This window comes from Mustela erminea, chromosome 16 (genome assembly GCF_009829155.1).
Source record: "Mustela erminea isolate mMusErm1 chromosome 16, mMusErm1.Pri, whole genome shotgun sequence".
Taxonomy (NCBI): Eukaryota; Metazoa; Chordata; class Mammalia; order Carnivora; family Mustelidae; genus Mustela; species Mustela erminea.
Window position 1 is genome coordinate 63,919,693 of NC_045629.1, and position 12,812 is coordinate 63,932,504.

The following is a 12,812-nucleotide window of genomic DNA, read 5'->3' on the forward strand; positions in this document are numbered from 1 at the left end:
GCATTAGCAAACAGAGTCCCTTAATGCTGAGAGATGATCAGATCATTCAGTTCTAGGCAAAATGAACTGGAGAATGTGCAAGGGACCAGCTAGGCAGCACACGCGCGTCCCTGGTGGAGACACCCAAATGGAATTAAGGTACAGATGTCCTCTTCAAGATTAATGTAAGGACGAACCACTGTTCTGAAAGACACAACTGACACGGACGAACCAGCTAAACAAACCTCAGACGTGACCGCCATCAGCAGCTTTGTCTGGATTCCCATCATTCATAGAGAATCACTAATGCCAGGCCCTCAAGGCATCGTACCCTAGCAGCAGCCCTAGGGATATGTGTCATTACTTCTGTTCTGTAGACGAGGAGGAAACCGACGGTCAGAGAAGGAAAGTATATGCGGGACCACAGATCCCCTCCAGAGGCGGTGTTAGGACCCACGGTTCCCCAATTTGAGAACCGACAGCTGTCAAAGCTGAGGCTTTTCGGGGACGCGGATAATTTTAGAAAAAGGAATCCAGAGCCAGACACTCCGTCTAGAGCCCGCGCCCACAGAGAAACTAACAGCCCAGGGCGGTTCTGCCCTCCCCTTCCTACCTTGCTTTCTCCTTCAATGACGATGACAGGCACAGCCGTGGCAGGCCAGCGGTGTTTGGCTGGTAGGGGCTTGTCACAATTCCATAGAACTATGATCTGAAAGAGACAAGGGGCATGAGCCGGCTCGGCTTGGTGAGGCTGGCTTTAGTGAGGCTTCCACCCCAATTTCCTCTCAGAGACAGAAAGAGGCCTAAGCAAAGCAGAGAGGCAGACCTCAAACTTGAATTTTAAAGAGAGCTCCCCTCCCCCACCACACACACCATCTCCAGAACCTGGTCACCTCAAAAACTAGAGAGAGAGGACCAAAAGAGTAACCTGAAAAAAACTACATCGAGGGGGGCAGGAGAAAGCTGGGGAGAAAAGAAGTCAATTTCAGAGTTGCTGAATCTTAAAAAAGTAGGTTCTTTAATTCTGACATCGTTTGATGAGCAACGGAACAATGACCAAATTAAATAAAAATGGGTAACGAGCTCTGGAACATTGGCTAGGAAGCAGTGCTCCTGCGGGCATTGTGGGAGAGAGAAGAGAATCCAAGATGGAACCGGTATGGTGAGTTCATGATGTGGATTCTCCAGAATGGCTGCTAATTTTTTTTTTTTAAAGAATTTATTTATTTATTTGACAAAGAGAAAGCACAAGTAGGCAGAGAGGCAGGCAGAGAGAGAGAGAGAGGAGGAATCAGGCTCCCCGCTGAGCAGAGAGCCTGATGCGGGACTTGATCCCAGGTCTCTGGGATCATGACCCGAGCCGAAGGCAGAGGCTTTAACCCACTGAGCCACCCAGGTGCCCCAATGGCTGCTAATTTTATGTGACTTCTCGATAAATGTGTTTGGTTTAGAAAGGCATACTTCAACAGGTTTTAACTGTTTCCAAGTTTGTAAACCTTTTTGTACAACCTGATTTACAAATCACAATGCCACTGTGGAAAGCATATGGGAGGGACACCGATTGGGAAAATCCTGTAATAGATAGAGTCTTCTCCTGATTTTATACTGAAGTCACGGGTGCCATGAGAGAAAAGCAGACACCTCCTGACACCGGCAAGTGTGCTGCTTCCGTTGAAACTTCGTCTTCTGGGCACCCATGGCATTTCTGAGGTTACTTTAACACTCTGATGTTTAAAAACAAAATAATGGGGGTGCCTGGGTGGCTCAGTAGGTTAAAGCCTCTGCTTTTGGCTCAGGTCATGATCTCATCAGGGTTGTGGGATCGAGCCTGGCATCGGGCTCTCTGCTCAGGAGGGAGCCTGCTTCCCTTCCCCTCTCTCTGCCTGCCTCTCTGCCTACTGTGATCTCTCTCTGTCAAGTAAATAAATAAAATCTTTAAAAAAAAATTAAAAACAACAACAACAAAATAACATCTTTACGCATTCTTTAAAGACTGTGTTGATATGTATGTTTCAACTTTGCCCCAGCGAAACATCTCTCTGTAACCCTCCCCTTACCTGCGCTGAATGTCACTTCCAAGAACCGCTGGCTCCACTGATGAAAAGGGAGGAAGGCATGACAAGCGAAAGGGGAGGAACAGGGCCTGATGCTGAATGAGTCCCGGGGCGCGGAGCAGGGAAGGGGGGGGCTCCGGTGGGCGGAGCTGGAGACGGCAGGGGCTGCGGTCCGCCCCCCACCCCCCACTCACCTGGGCACAGTACTGGGATTTGGCGGCAGCCACGAGAAGCTTCAACACTGGCTGGGACTGGGAGACCAGGGGGGTCACCGCGTGGATGACCGCAGTGAATTTGGAGGGGGGCTTTAAACCTGAAACAGAAGCGGGAGAGGAGCCCCATGAAACCCTAGAAAACGACACTCAGAAAACCATTCCTCCTAGCTCCATTGCCTCGCCCCGAAGCTAACCTTCCCGCCTCGCGTATTTTTCCTTCGCCTCTCCTGTCCTGACAGAACAAAAACAAGGTGAAAAGCAGCTAGTTAACTGTGGCGTGAGACCTTGATAATTTACAGCTTCATGTCCATCCGGAGGTTCTTCCTCTGACAGCCTAATCCCCCCGCCCCGGGGATGCACCTCTGATCTCCCTGTAGGACCTTAGTCTGGACACACCCCCACCCCCCACCACTCTCTACTCCCAGCAGATTCTTCTCCAGCCACTAATGTCTTAAGGTGGATTTAAGGAAACAGGATCTCTCCTGGGTATCCGAATAGCTCTTATTCTTCATAATGGAGTTAGGGTGTTTTTTTTCCTTTTTTTTTTTTTTTTTGGCCTGATTAATCCTATTTCCAATAATGACCAGCAAGCGACAAAGGTTCAAGGAACAGCATCCAGAGCCTTGCTGTCTAGGCGGGACTCCCTGTGCCCATTGGTAGTGGGATCTTCCCCTCTGGGTCTCCACAGCCAGGAAGTGGGCATCAAACCCATGGGGCCGCTAGGAGAACAGAATGATAGGAGTAAATGCATACCAGGCCACCAGAACAGGACCCAGCAAACAGTAAGTGCTCAATATGTGTTTGCAGGTAGCCCTCACCCCCATCACCATTATTCTGGAGCAGCAGCTCTTTTGTGGGCGCTGACATAATCTGAAGGAAAAAAGCACAGGACCCTGACCTCCACCGGCTGCGCGCTCTGAAGCCCTGGTGGAAACGTGTGAAACAAGCAGGAGCCACGGAACAGAAAGCAGCGAGATGGCTTCTCTCCCCGAAAGGAGGTTTTCCAGAAGAACTCACTAAGAAACTGGAGACACACTTAAAAGCTTTTTAAAAACTTCACTAGTTCAGACCCAGGAATTTCGCATTTTGGTAGCGTCAATGCAAACAAGAGTGCGCAGTGACATTCGAGTTAAGCTTTGATGTCGAGAGAATAAAGGCAGGAACCAGACAATGTCTACTAAAGGATTCTGCGAGTGTTTTGTAGAGCAAATGAGATCGTCCAATTGGTACCTTAATTGCATGTTAGAAAGAAGCTGACTTCTCCACTTTCTAGATACGCATGCAAAACTTTGCCAAAGAAGAAGAAATAGGATGGAGGGGTTTCCTTTCTCCTGGTAAGGACAAATCATCACGTCTACATTTTCCTGTACTAGTTTAGGAAGCACTATGTGCACACTTCTAACATGCTCCCTCCACACAGAGATCTCACTGCTCTGCAGGAAATATGCAGGCATTTTTATTGAGTATGGCCTTATTCTGAAAATTACCAAATTCTAAATACATTACCCTAAGTGGGCCATTCAATGCTTTTAAAACAGTCCCCATAGTATGTTTGGGTTTGGCTTAAAGGGTTCTTTGTCACTGGTTGGTATTTTAGGCCATGACTTCTTTTTAAGTTTCTTTTTATCAGTTTCAACATGCACAACTCAAAAAAAAAAAAAAAAAAGTGAGATTGTTATGGAGAATATCCGGACAGGGTGGAAAATCTAGAGTCTTTTTCCCACATCAACTTGAAAGATGCTTTACTCTCCCAGAGTTTCTCCAGTTCGGAACTGTGAATGGGGGGAAATGTCAAAGATCTTACAAATGTTAGCACAAGTCGGGCTCCGTGTACAGAGTGTCTATGGCAGTAATGGTAGCCTTTTGGACAGCTTAGTCCCTCCGTCCATTCCCTTCACCCCATTATGATAAGACAAAGAAAATCTGCTTGAGAGCAAAGACTGTATCTCATCTGACGTTTTATTTCTACCACCTTGCATTGCATTAACGGAGCACATAAGACAAGGCACAATAAATGTTAAATGGATGCACAGAGTTGTCTCTTGTCGTCCATTCTTCAATCTTTCTCCTTCCCCTTAATTAATTCAATTTTTCTTTGGTAGGAGAGAGAAAAGTTGAGATTGCAGAAAAAAAAAATTAGGGAGTGCTCTCCTGCTTCCATTTCATATACGAGGAGACGTGAAATTATAGCAGACCCATTGTCATGTTCAAAATGATCCGTAATTTGGGGAGCCTATTTCTCACAAAGAAATGAGTCTACTATATGTGAGGTCCAGCTGCTCAGATAAGAAAGGAGTTTTTTCCTTTTGCAATGCTCTGCTGCATTTACAATTTTTGATTCTGGTACACCAGTAAGGATAGGTCTCTAGACAGCTGTCTCCAGTGGAGGCTGGTAGAAAGACCCTGCTGCAGGATGGAGAAACCAAGGGCCTTTGAAGTCCCTGGACAACATCTGGAGGACAAACAAGGGGCGGCGCTCTGGAAGGAACTCACTTACCTAAATTAGCATAGTAGTAAGGAAAGTCTCCCAGATAGGATGAATACTGTGGTAGTACGAACAGTCCTCCAGGATGTTTGTTCCATATTAAACTGTTACGTGATATGTGCTTGAATATTCTGTCCTGAATAATCTAGAAGGTAAAAACACAGGACGTGGTGAGGAGGAGACCTTGACGGTATCTGGTAAGCAGCATGTTCAGTTCCAGTGTGAGGAATGATAACCCTCAGAGTAGTGACTCTATCCCCAGACTCCCCACTGATACAAGTGTCCCGGACACAGAGTGACAGAGCAATGGGAGAAAGCGGGAGAGAGAAAGAGATGAATGACAGCTCATCAAATTTTCTAATTCAACTTCAGTTTTAGCATAAATTCCACCTTGTCTTTCTATGATAATAGGTACGTTTTCATTTCAAAGCAGAGTGCGTAGAACAGCTTCCTTGATGGCTGGGCATGTAGCTGTGGTTCTAGATCCATGCCAGGAAGATCTGTTCTCGGTCCATAGAGATGTGCAGGCAGACACCAGGCTGGGAGGGGCCAGAAAGCATGGAACATTCTAGAAACTGTTGAAGTTCCGATCTGTTCCTTTCATTGAGGAGACAGACTTATCTGTCATATTTCGTTTTCCTTAGAAAGTCAATTGTAGGACATTGGGGTATTACTTAGCTGAAGTTTTTCTACATTTCTTCTCAAAGAGCAGCGAGTTAACAATTGCTCAAAACATCTCACATAACAGAACAAGAACCATGGCATATGAAGACTAATAGCCATGCTAGTTCATTAGTTTCTTTGGACTTTGGGACCTCGCAGATCATTAAATTCTACATTTAGAGTCAAACATTCTCCCATCCCGAATCATTTGTCAGATGAACGTGATTAGTCCACTTTACAGATTTCTCTCTGTGACTTTCAGACTCTTGTAATTATACCATCCACTCATTAAGATATGATTTGGCAAATAATTAACTTGATACAGGATTTCATGTTTGCAGCGATTTTTTCCTGTACTAAAAAAAAAAAAAAAAAAGAAAAAGAAAGAAAGGAAAAGGAAAAAAAGAAAAAGCCTGCCATGTCTGTCAAGAGATTTAAGACCTAAATCATTATTTTCCAGGGCCCCATTTACTGCAATGTGACTTTCAGTAAAGACCATTTTCAATGGGGCTTTATCATTTAAGGTTATTAATACAACCATCTCATCCCACATAGTGGTAGGTAAGTAATAAAATGAGCTACATTTATTTTTGCAAACCTTATCATGTTTACATTTCTTAATGAGAGAGAAAGAAGGAAGCAAGGAGGTAATTTGGAAGAACTCAAATATTTTAGTTTAATGATTTCTGCATTTTTCTCTTTCCCCCAGATCAAAACTGTTTATGCGGCTAGGTAGAAGTTTCTAATTTGGTGGAGAGTTTAGGAACCTGGCTAAAACAGTAACGTTTACTTTCTGTGGGACAACAGAGACGTGTTAAAATGCTATTGTCCAGGCATTAATTATGAGAAACTTCTTGTGGTTGTAAAGAGTTTTCACATGGCGAGCAATTTCACTTCAAATACCATTTATCCCAGTTTTATGTTATTTATATCTTCTAAATCTACTATCTATTTTCCCTTATAGCTTTTCATTTAGATCCACTTTTTTGGCTTTCTGAATTTATGTACTTCCCAACATGTGGTCACTTAAGTGAATTCGGATACCAAGACACAGAATAAATTGGAAGTAGACAGCATCATAAATCTGACACATATACAAATGACAAGTATCTAAGGGATGCCACAAAACGGGTCACCATCTTTCAGCAGAATCCTCCTCATTGTCATACTCTTTCTGGCTCAGCAGCACAACATTGTTATTGTTTCAAATTCAAGGATACAACAAGTTTTGGTATTCTTCTAAGATAGCAATGAGCATGTCACACTCTCTTCAAATGAATCTCTATAGGAAGGTATCAGCAAAGGTACAAGGGCCATTGCAAATATTTAATTTAACCTGGGTCAAGCAATTTGCCACTTTTATGTCTCACTTTCCTCATTTGTAATAAAACAATAAAATATCACATAAATTATAATCACCTCTCAGAATTTGTTAGGAGTAGCCACCTAAGTTTTTACACTTAAGACTTGACCTTTTTGCCTTAAAAATAACTTTCATTCCTGCATTCATTTTCTAGGCATAGATTCTTCCAATTTACACCACTATAATATCACAGATATTATCTATCATAGGTATCTTTCCATATTAATAGTATTTGTGGGTTACTTATCCTCAATGACCAACAACAGTGTAGTTTTTTCATGCAAAACAATGGCTATATGTATTTGTGAATTAAAATTTTCCACATCTAGAAATGATACTTTAGGAGTCTGTCAATGGGTACAAATATTTTTAAGGCTGTTTATACGTACTGACAAACATTTTCTAAAGGGTTTGTAACAACTTGCCTTCTCAGAAGTCTGAAAGAGTATGGACCTCATTTCACCAAACAGAAAAGTCGTTCTGTCCTCCTAACGTCCCCTTCTCCCTAATGCTACCCTGGACAGCTCCCAGGATCCTTTTGGAGTACAAGAGCTCACTCTTCATTGTTGTGGAAGAAGACATCACACTTAGAAGCTGGACATCTTTACGGCCATAAAGAAAATCAACAACATACACACAGACACGTGTACACACACAGTACAAAAGCTTTTCATTATAGATGGAACTAGCGCCCTTGAGAAGGATAGTATTTCTCATTAATACGAATTCAAAGGGAAGAATGACAGGCTCCTTATTTTTCTTTTTTATGCGCCATGTGTTTTATGAATAATGGACTACTGGTTACAGGTTACTGTCATTTTGTGTGGCCCTGACTTGGTCTTTTGACCAACACAAGGCTGCCCCACACACGCGGTGCCCCCATATGCTACCTCACTTTGAGCCAAAGCATTCTCTTTCCATTATCTCCCTGACTTTAAATTCCACTACACAACAGCATCAGCAATACCAAGGTTGGAATGTGCATTGTTAGGTAACTGGAGAGGAAAAAAATCGGAGCATACGTCACAAAACTCCATTAAAAATGTGCTGTCCAAACGACCATTAGTTCTTTCCACACATTATTACAATCTTGTGCACTTTTCTTTCACTCACCTTGATTCTGACTGAGCTCCCTTGGTCCAGTCATTAGTGTCAGCCTGCTGCTGTGGAATATTCTGACAAACAATGGGATCTATGAAGGAACGCTGTCTCTGCAACATTTTATCACTGTCCCCGTCATTACTTCTGTTCGCATACACACACAAACACACAAAAATAGAGCTCCAAAGAGCCTAGCTCTGACTCAGTAACTCCTTAATTCCAAGATGCAGAATTAGGAAGCTTCTAGCAGACCACGTCCCAAGTATGACAGAGTACAGCGCACTGTAATGTACTGAGTACTTGACATTGGCATTGGAGAGAAGGGGTCCTGCTTCCAATAGTGTCTAAGCATCACCTACAACATGAAGGTTCATATTCTCCAAACACCAAGTCATCCTCTTCCTGTAGCCTACCGTATAGCAAACAAGGAATTAAAACCCAGTGTTTCAGAGTCTGAGTGTAGAACATCCTGAAAGCAAAGGATCCTCAAATCTACATGGTCTAAGGGTAACTCTGAATTATCCTCATAACTTAGGAGCTCCAGCACAGACTGACCTATATCATCTAAGTTCTAAGCCAGGTAGCCATTTTTGATATGGGATACTTAAGTCTTTCTCATAAACACGTTGGCTTTATTTATGTATGCGGATGGCATTTTCTGCTATGTTCTCTGCTTTTCTATTTACACTGAATTCTGGGGTAATCTGAGTTCTGAATTAAAAAGGGAAACTGGATGGTATCTTTCATGCAATTCGGTTGAAGGGTCAAACTGTTACAATCCAATCTTGGAACAATATAAGGAGATTTGACAGTTGCTATAAATTTGAATGAAGTATATGGTTCATAGTTGTTTTCAAAACAATGGTGTCGCTAAAGAACTGGATGGCTTAAATCCAAGGGGAAGAAGGCCTTTCCAGCACAGAGATGACAACAACTTGACTTGAGATTCTATTCTGATGACTATAACACATCTAACTGTTCTTACAGGATAACTGAGCACTGCAAACGGAAAAGGCAAGAGACCAGCTCTATACCATAAACGATACTCAAAAGGAATGTAATTAATGAGATACCACCTTTTATCTGGCAAATGTGCACAGTCATTGGTATGCATGTGTGGTTTAATTATGATCCTTAAGACTAACAAGAGGGCCGCTAGACAAGGTCTCCCCGCAGACGGTGTATGAGAGTCCAGACTGATTCATCCTTCTTGGAGAGTAACTTGGCAAGCAGATCATGAACCTAGACTCTGGCTTAGTAATTATCCCACTTTAAGGACTCTGTCTCAGAGAAACAGAGATGTCGCCTAAGATACATGTAGAAACCCATTGTTCAGATAAAGACATCTGTATCTAGATCTATACAAAACAAACAACTAGAAACAACATTAACAGCCAACAATAGGAGATTAGTTCAATAAAGGGAGGTCCACCAAAGGAGGGGATAAGGGAGAAAAAATGAAAATATGTGGCCTTCGTGTTTTAGAGTAGATAACTAATAGGCCAGAATCTTGACAAGACCAGAATCATACGCAGAGGTGCAAAATTGTGGCATGTGACAAGATGGAGGCATGAAAACTTTGGATGTCTGGACAAACTACACAACCAATCTGTCAAAGAAGAAAAAAAATGGACTCTTCAGTACAGGTCATATATATGAAAGCAAATTGGATGAAATAGCTAAATCTAAAGAGTTAACCACGAAAGTACTAGAAAAACACAAGAGAATGTGTATGTATACATTATGTGTCAAAAGGTCCTTTCTGAAGAGTAGCAAATGGAAAATCCACAGAAGAAGAGATTGCCCCATCATAAACAAAATAGAAAGGGATGCCACAAGTTAGAGGAAATATGTGTAGCAGAAGAGTCAACGGGTTAATATTTCTAATACAATAAGCTCTTAAAAATTAATGAGAAAGTGGGACAACTCTATGGCCATTTCTATTTCTTTCTTTGTGAGGTGCCTAAGAAATATGGGCAAAATCATTCTTACTAATATCCTAAGAAATATAAATTAAGAAAATAATGATTTATCATTTTGAAAGATATAATACACAATATTGGTGAAAGTGAAAAATATCAGAAGTAATAAAAACAAGTCCTTTCACATATGCTGGAAGGAATATAAATTAACTTCATTCTATTGCAGGAAAATTGACAATTTATTAGAAATCTTAGCATTTGTCATGTTCTTTGAACCAGGACTTTGAATTCAAGGAATTAATCCTATGGAAGTAATCTTGAACCTACGCAACCATTTAGTGCTGAGGCTATTTGCTTCAACAACGTGTCTAGTAATGAAAAACCAGAAACAATGGCAATGTCTTCAAATTGAGGATAATGAAAGAAATTAAGTGATATCATGAATGGAGTATTATATAGTCATTAAAATAATTGCAGAAAAATCTAACAGCATGAGACAATGTTAACAGTACATTATTTAAAGGAGAAAAAACACATTATAAACTAAATTTAGAAAGACTCCTCTTTATTTACTGATTTATTTTTAAGTGGGCTCCACACCCGACATGGGGCTTGAACTCACACCCTTGAGTGAAAGAGTCACTGGCTCTGCTGACCCAGCCAGCTAGACGCCCCTGAAAGATTGTAAAAATTATAACATGTGTATCAATTTGCCTAGAAAAAAACAAACATGTATGTGTTTGTGTTTGTGTGTATATATATGTCAATATATATGGGTAGATTTTGTATGGGTCGATTATTTTATTTTTATGCTTTAAGTATTTTCCATTATTTTCTAAAATGAACATGTACTCTTTTCATAAAAAGCACTCATTCCACAAAGAAAAACAATTGACATTCAACTTTCCTTAAGAAGGGTCTAGGAAGGTTCTTGGACAGATGACAGGACAGAAGAGTAAAATCTATTACATTGTCAAACCTGCTGCTATGAACAGATGAACAAATGCAACCGATTTTAAGGAGCCACAGGTTTGCTTGCAAGAAGGAAGCCCCCGGAGACCATTCTGACCTTGTCCCCTCCATGGCAGGAGCCTGGCTCCTGAAGAGCCCCTTTCACCTACTTCTGGGATGGGAAAAAAAAAAAAAAAGCGCGTACCATTCCTGAGAAGATACCCCGACCAGAGCAGGAGCCCAGGCTCGGCTGGGGGTAGGGAAATGCTCCACTGTGCCCAGGGCATGAGCAGCACAGGGTCTGGTACCCAGAATGACAAGAGAACAGGAGTGTGGACAAAACAGGGTAATTTTCAGTTTTCTTGGTACTACTCAGACTCCAGATCTACGCAGGTTACATTACCTATTATACTAGCTTTGGGCACAGTAAACACCTTTCCAAAGCAAGTACCCCAAAGTGACGCCACAGATGGCCCTGCAGTATTATGGGAGCCCCTCAGAATCACCTTAATGGTGTGTGTCTCATGAGAGGACCTCTGCTCTCCTTCCTGCGAGTCTGTAATTCAGGAGTGTGCAATTTTCTAACTCTTCTCTTAGCTCTTTGGGCTACGGTGCTGTAGCCTCAGGCCATCACTATCTGTTCTACTTCCAAAGGTTTTAATCATCTCCATGCTTCCCTCTCTTTTTCCCCTCCTCCTCAAAAAAAAAAAGCAACTAACAAGGGGCACACATAGGCCTAGAAGATGTTCTGCTTCATAGGGTTTAACACTTTCTGCACCAGGTAAGCGTAATCCCAAATTTCTTAACACATCCTTGTGAAATCGATGTTGGTTCGGTGGTACGGCTTGAGGACTGATCTTGGGGTACCTCTGATGCCGCTGGTACCCAGTAAACTGCTCGTATTTCTAGAATGGTAGAAAGATTTCCCCCTACTCGGTCACTATCTAATTTCTAACTAGGCTCCTGGAGCAGGTCTCCGATTGAGGCCACCAAGTGTGAAGGACATGAGGACAGCCATTAACCACGTATCGCTGAAGTGATGGAAGACAGAGCCAACTGCTGTGTCAAGGACTGTCATTCCTCCTCATGTCCGTTTTCCTCTGTGGAGTTTTGTGAGGAGTGGAGGGATTTGTTTGGGCACGGCAGAGCAGGTAAAAGAGGGTTAATTGACACATCCGAGGACAAAAAATTCGGTTTGACCAATTACGCCTCACCAATAACAGACGAGAAAGCCAACAGAAATGTATAAAGGACCATTATTCAAGACCAAGGGCCAAGGGGTCTCACTTACCTCTAGTGTAGTTAATACAATCTTCTCAACTGAAGAAAAATAAGCCTCCCACAAGAATTGTGTCTGCTGTCTAAGTGCTAGGATTTTATCCTGATGAATAGACCTGATTGTAGAAGGGATCTGTAACACAAGGTGAACACAAAATAACCATAACTGTCAAACAACGAGATGCCATTGGATCGAAATAACCCACCTGGGTTAGGCTTTTATACTTCTTAACATTCAAGTTTTAATGTATGGATCGGGTAAAACTTACCAACCCCTAACTTGAAATGCCCTTAAGAAGTGTCAGGCACAAACAGTACTTACTGGCGATCAGCTTTAATGACCGTTAATGCATGGAAGTTCAAGTCCCCCCTAAGACTTCGTAACAGCTTATCAGTTGCTCAGGGTCCCACAGATTCTCAATCTCTACTTGGAGGACCACATTCTACCCAGAAGGGAGCTATCAGCTTTGGGGAAAGGCTGAAAGACATTATCCCCCAAACGCTCCAAGACATGCCATGCCAGAGACTCCGAATGATCTACAAAGAGGCTTTTAAAGGAATGTCTCTGAGCCTCTCGGTTTAATCTGTAGCTGGACAGTCATTTCTAAGTGCACACACCTGCAACCTTACCCCAAGGACTCTTCTGCTCCCCGACCTGTCTTTTTGGCTCTTGCACTTCACCTTGTGTTCACTCTACCACGATCTGTCAAACTTCATACACGTCCTGCCATCACCATTCCCTAACAGGCTACATGATTCTAAAGGTGAGATCTATATCCTATCCATCCAGCTACACAGTTC

At 42.3% G+C, this 12,812-nt stretch overlaps 1 protein-coding gene across 1 annotated transcript in view; it reads right to left on the reverse strand.

Moving 5' to 3' along the window:
• EXT1 (exostosin glycosyltransferase 1) overlaps positions 1 to 12,812 on the reverse strand; it is a 281,234-nt gene that overhangs the window by 16,586 nt on the left and 251,836 nt on the right. The window contains exons 4-7 of the mRNA XM_032316173.1: positions 12,025 to 12,144; positions 4,746 to 4,878; positions 2,228 to 2,346; positions 593 to 688 (exon numbers count right to left, since the gene is read on the reverse strand). Of these exons, the coding sequence (XP_032172064.1) occupies positions 593 to 688; positions 2,228 to 2,346; positions 4,746 to 4,878; positions 12,025 to 12,144 (468 nt within the window). The remainder of the gene's footprint in view (positions 1 to 592; positions 689 to 2,227; positions 2,347 to 4,745; positions 4,879 to 12,024; positions 12,145 to 12,812) is intronic.